The sequence below is a fragment of the Manacus candei genome, unplaced genomic scaffold (assembly GCF_025592945.1).
Source record: "Manacus candei isolate 608988 ecotype Guabito, Panama unplaced genomic scaffold, ASM2559294v1 h1tg000083l, whole genome shotgun sequence".
Taxonomy (NCBI): domain Eukaryota; kingdom Metazoa; phylum Chordata; class Aves; order Passeriformes; family Pipridae; genus Manacus; species Manacus candei.
The window spans coordinates 2,565,209-2,571,226 of NW_026138131.1; the positions used below are offsets into that span (position 1 = coordinate 2,565,209).

At 65.4% G+C, this 6,018-nt stretch overlaps 1 protein-coding gene across 1 annotated transcript; it reads left to right on the plus strand.

Annotated features, from left to right (window-relative positions):
- Positions 1–243: 243 nt before the first annotated feature.
- On the plus strand, positions 244–4,039 carry LOC127481887 (uncharacterized). Its single transcript, XM_051811707.1, has 2 exons — positions 244–891; positions 1,694–4,039. Exon 2 carries the CDS (start codon positions 2,770–2,772, stop codon positions 3,430–3,432), a length of 663 nt encoding a protein of 220 aa, XP_051667667.1. The 5' UTR covers positions 244–891; positions 1,694–2,769; the 3' UTR covers positions 3,433–4,039.
- The last annotated feature ends 1,979 nt before the right edge of the window (positions 4,040–6,018 follow it).

Genomic DNA, 6,018 nt, shown 5'->3' on the forward strand with positions numbered 1-6,018 from the left:
CACGATCCATCATCGCTACGATGCAATGGGCCCTTGTATGGATGTGTCTACAAGGGGGGCGGGTGGGGAGAGAAGGGGAGGGAGCAGAAAAGAGAGAGGGAGACCGTGTGTGGATGTGTGTGCGAGGTGGGGGGGGACCGCATCATTCACCGGAATGGGAATCGCCGCCTCCCCCGGTTCTCGGCGAGCGGAGCTGCCCGAGCCAGCGGAGTCGAAAGTTGCTGGGCCGGGGCTGAGCGGGGATCCTGGCACACGGCCCCGCCGCCGCCGCCTCCGACTGACATCAGCCTCCCCTCCCCCTCCTCGCTCCTCCTGGGCAAGCTTGACTGGCGTAAAATTAATAATTAATAGGGTGAAATTGATTAAAGGGCTGGGCGCACGATGGGGGCGCTCGGAGAGTCCTTCCCCTACCCGGTCGCTCCGCATCCGCCTCCGCCTCCCCGCCGGCAGCGGCCCGGGAGCGGGGACTGGCCGCCGCCGGCAAGCCAGGGGAGCTCCGGGGGCAGCTCAACCCGAGCAGGAAGGAAAAGGGCGGCGGGGACCGGGAAGGAGGAGGAAGGCGGTGGCTGCAGCAGCAAACCCTGCTGGGTGGCTGGCTGTAACCGAGATCGGCCGCGCTAGCGGCGGCGGCGGCAGGCGGGGGCTGGCTCCGGGGCTGGCTCGGCTCGGCGCAGCTGTGTGTGTGTGTGTGTGTGCGTGTGCGTGAGTGTGCGTGTGTGTACAAAGCCGGGTCCCGGGAGCTGCCCGAGGGCGGTGCTCGGCAGCACAAGGCCAGCCCCCCTTGCCCCCCCGCTTCTCCCCTACCACGATCAGTCTCTGCCACGGAGGGAGTGGGGAACCGCGGGGGACGCGGCCGGGCCAACGCACGCCTCAGCCTCCAGCCCCGCGGAGGTGGGAAAGGGTTAAACGTTGGAGGGAGACGGGAGGAGGACGGGGGATGGGGAGTGAGGGAAGGGGGGCCGCTGAGCACAGCGCTGAGCGGAGGGAAACCACAGCGCACCTGGGCTCGGCTCGGGAGCCGGAACGAGCCGCCGCCTCCTCCTCCCTCTTTCCCTCCCTCCCTCCCGCCCTTCCTCCAGCTCGGTGCCTGCCTGGCCCATATCGCGGCTCTATCTCTGCAGCAGCGGGAGCTCAGCTCCTCTCTTTCTATCAGCTGCTCCCTCTAACCCCAGTGACCCAGATAAGCGCGGCGACCTCCCCCCCACACTCCCGCCCGCAAGCGCGCCGGGGCCCCCGTTCCGGCTTCTCAGCAGCCCTCCCCGCCCGCCGCGCCGTCTCCCGCTGCCTCATTGCGGGGCCGCCCCCGGCCCGCCGCCTCAGCCCCAGCGGGTTCCTCCCGGCCCCATGGCTCCGGCCCCGACCTCCGCGGGAGGCAGCGAGCCTGGCCCGCCCCCTCTCTGGGCTCTTTTCCCCCCGGGCTGGGGCGCTGCCCCCCCCGGTGCCTCTCTCGGACGGCTTGGGGTTATTGTTTGCCAGCGCTGCGCCAGCCCGCCGTCAAAATAATAATTAAAAGCAAAACAAACACCCCGATCCGGTCTTTCCTGGACACGCGGGTCGGAGCCACCGCAGCCCAAGTGTTGTTATTCCCGGGCTGGAAATAGCCCTGGCTCCGCCCTGGACAATCGCCTGTCAGAGGCCTCTTCTCTCCCCTCCCTGGAGGCCCTTCCCTGCCCTGCTTTATTTACTTTTGAAGTGTCTGGATTGATGGAGAACTGCGGACGGCACTTTCTTCCCCCGGCTCCCTCCTGCACCAGGGCTCCGCCGGAGCCTCTTACCGCACCCGGCGCTCCACGCCAGCGTGACCCAAGATAACCCGGCCCCGGGGAGGCCGGGGCGAGCGGGGGAGGGCGCTTAACCAAACCAAACAGATCGATCTGTCCTCAGCCGGGGCCGCGGGAGCCCGGGGTGGGAGCGGGGGGAATATCGGGGCGCCCCTCGCAGCGGCGCCCAGACGGGCGGGGGGGAGCCGCCGTCCTGGAGTAGCCCGTCCCCCCAGCACGCCCGATGGGGGGCGGAAGGGAGATCGCGGCAGGGCCCGTAACGACACAAGGGATAAACACCAAAGTTATCACCAGCCGTGACCAAAATAAATGCCTGTGATAAAAAAGCACTGACAGGATGATCCATTACGCGGGTGTCACTGCCTACAACGAGGTTCAATCAGATACGCCGGTTGCCGTGGACAACGGGGGAAGCGGCGGTACCGGGCTGACGACTTTTCTGGAGAGGCGGGTGGTGGTTGCCATCAGGGAGGTGACACGGCGCGATCAGCATGAGGGTGGCCCGGTATCGCGGGGAGGGACAGACCGCATCTGCCGCGGCCGCCGCTCGCCTCGCGGCCCCTCCGCCCGTCCGGGAGGCGGCCCCCAGTCATGGGCACATCCTTGGGGAGAGGAATGTCCTCCCCACAGGCGGCCCCTGAGACGTGCGCATACCCTCCGGTCTGGGATGCCGTCGGGTCCCTCCCCGGTTTGTGCCCCCACCGTTGCGGGGTCGGGAGCGCGGTACGGCTGCCCGGGCGCCTCGCGTCTCTCCACAGCCCGGCGGTGGAAATCAGTGAGGGCGTGCGGCGCGCCCGTCTACTGAGCGATGCCTTGGTGTTAGGGAAAGGGGAAAAGGATAGAGAAGGAAGGCTCTCTACGGGATCAGTGCCGCACGTCCTCGCCTCCGGCGGAGCTGCTCGAAGGTGCCGGAGCGGGGGCAGCGGGGGCCGGGCTGGCTGTCAGCGCCGCCAGGAAGAGCCGTACCCTGGGGCGTCAGGCTAATCGCATGGCAGGCCAGCTCGGCGGTACGCCGCGGCCCCGGGCGGTGCGATTAATGCAGGCTCAGGCAGCGGGGATGGGCTGCTGGCCGGTCTCCCTTATGCCACATTCCTCCGGATCGGATCGGGCCGGGACTTGCCCCTCCCCTGGGAGGGGGGGGCCAGGACAAGGTCCACCGAGCCGGTGGGGGAGCCGCCCTTCTTGCCTGGCCCTTCACACGAACAAGCAGCCTATGGGAACAGCCGTTTCCGAGGTGGGACACAGAGGGGTACAAGGGAGGATGCCCCCCCACGCCCGCGGGAGGAGCGATGCCAGGGCCGTCCTCGCCTGTGCCACGGTGCGTGACACGCCAGGCCCGTGTCTCTTCGGGGTGAGAAACTTCCTGGCTGCCAGCGACGGGTGGCTACGCAGCCGCAACGCATCCCTCGGTCCCGAGATCTCCCCCCCAGGCGTAAACGCATTGCCCCCCCCCTCGCCGCCGCCCCCTTCCCGTCACGATTTAATGCTTTTCATGTTCTTCGGCAACTGCGTTTCCGCAGAGAAACCCCGGCGCGCTCCCAGCTCGGCTGCTCAGCTGTATTGTGGCGAGCTCAGGCACAGCCGGAGTGAATCCATTACGCCTCGATCCTACAATACAGGTTTATGCGGATACCCTCTGATTTACATTTAAAACAGTGCACAGGCATTGTCTGCTAGCCTGAAAAGAAAACACAGCCCCATAACTTCAAATGACCTTCAAAGCAATGCAATTAACTCTCGTAATTATCAGTACACGCCTTTTAGAAAAAGACACAGGTGCTCGCCTCGGTGCTGTTCCACCTGGTTAAGCATTCTCGTCCTACCAGGGAATGCCCCCTCCCCACCCCCACCTTTGGAGTCCCCAAATCTAGGACTTACTCCGCCGTTCCTACATGTCGAAACCTCCCGTCACCCTCCCCTTCCCCCGCCCGCCGCCTGGGCTGAGGGACAGCTTGCTCAGCGCGGCGAGGCTTTGTCACACCGCCACACACACACACCACCACGTCGCTGGCTGGTGCCGGCAGCGGGCGGCGTGTTCGCTTTCCCGGCTCCCACAAAGCGCTCCCCTCCCGCCGGCCCCCGGACCGCAGGCCACGCAGAGCCGAAATTTAGGTTAATAGGATGGGCTTTGATCCGTGGTCCCCTTCGCCCGCCCCTCACCCCGAACGACATCGATCCACTGCATTTACTCCAGCGCCGATCGGCCCTCGGCGCTCCCGCAGTCACGCTCGGCACGACCGGAGAGAATAAATAAATACCCCCGGAACACTGAGGCCGGTGGCGGCCCTCGGCCCTGCCCCACGAACGAGTGACCGGTCCCCGGCGGCTGAATGTGCAGTGTCATGATGGCTCCCACGGCCCACGAGCCTCACCGGGGGCGATACCGGGAACGGCGGGGACGCGGGCAGATCCGGAGGGGGGGGTGCTGCCGGTCCCGCAGGAACCGCTACCCCTCCTCCCCTTCACCCCTCTTTTGCACACACGCACACACAAAATAAATAAATAACGAGGCGGCTGGAGCCATCTGGGGTTGGATGGCTTCTCATCTCATTACAGAGCATTAGGAGAAACAGGCAAATATACAGCTATTAAAATTAATCGCCTCGCGCTGTCAGCTGAACATAATGGAAATTATTTATAGGCTGCCTACGATGCCTTTCTCGTCACGGAGGCTTGGTGCGGAGAGGCGCACTCGCGGCTCCCGGCACAGAGAGGCGTATGGGGCCGTGCGGGGGTCGCCGGGCTCGGCTCGGCCCCGACCAGCGAAGTTTGGGAGGTCAGGGCGGCGAGACACTGGGAAAGGGAAAAGAAAAGCAAGCGGCAGAGGCGCCGCGTTGAGCGAGTTAGGGTGGCTTGTTTTCAGGGGACTGCAGGGGAAGCGGCGGAGAAGCAAATAGGGCAGACCGCGGTGCTGGGGGCCTCCCAGGGCTGCTCTGGCGGAGCGTCCCCGGGGCGGTGCGAGGCAGGGTCGGGGGCAGCGGGCGGGCTCTTCCAGACAGAAACCTCTGCGAACGGCGCTCAGTGCTTAGCAGGCACCGTGCGATGCGGCGAGGGCACGCCGCGGGAGGGGGCGATGCGCTTCCCGAGCGATCTGCCTGCAGATCTCTGCTGCCAGAGGAAATGTTAATTGTCAGCCTTTCCGCTTCTGCCTCTGGAGCGGGCTCTCGATGCTGTTTGCTTATGCTCCTGGGGACCAGGGGGTCTCTTCCGCTCGGGGAACAAAACCCTAAACCCATAAGACTATGCCAAGGAGAACTGGCCTGTTTTTCCGACCGAGAGAGAGAGCGCGTTTGGGAAGTGAGGTGAAACACTCCCCGTTCATTTCCCTGCTCCGTCCGGGGCCGTTTTGGCCAAACCAGCCACCTCCGGGCACGCCCGGGGCAAGCTGCCTCCTCGTCCCTCCCGTCCCCCCCGCAGCTGTGGGGCTCAGCGCGGTGCTGTACTGGCGAGGAGACCGAGAGTCTCCTCTGCGGGTGCCGGAGAAGGCAAAGTACGGCTGCCAAGGGCAGCGGAGGCCGCCGGGGCAGCCCGGGTGGAACCTGCTGGGACGGAGGGAAGGTGCGAGAAAGCCCGAGCGAGAGGCTGGAAGCGCAGCTTCGCCAGGCTTGAGAGGTTAATAAATACACCCGTCCCCTCTCCCCAGCCCGCCTCAGGCTAAGACTCGCAGCTCAGCGGGTAATTGACAGTCTCAATCCAAAATTGAAACATGTGTTAACAACAACGCCACGCATCCTAGGAGCTACCCGGGAGATCGCCACCTCACGGTCTTTATATATTATTTGAATCCACCGGAGGAAAGTGTCACGAGGTTTTCAGGGCACGTTTCACCCCTACCTGTAAATCAGCTCTTATCACTGCTGGCTGCTCAGAGAGAGCCAGGCTTTACTCTATAGCGCAGGAGGAGGAGAACCATGGCTCCCTCGCAGCGCTGTCTCCGTGCCGCCTCCATGTGGAGTCCGCGGTCACCCCCACCCCTCCAGGGGTGAGCCCAGCGGCGGAGCAGTGCCCGCTCGCCCGTATCCGGGCGTGGGAGAGGACCCGCGGATCCCAGATCTGGACACTGCTGGGGCTGAGTGGCTCCTTGGCGCCCCAGCTCCCCCCCTGCCAGAGCAAGTGGGACCGGTGCCCGTGTCCCACCCCCCCACCCCCCCCGTCCCCTTCGGGCGAGGGTCACACAGCCGCAAGTGGGAACGGGCGCCCGTGCTGGCAGAGCAGCTTTCCCATGAGGTTGCTGATG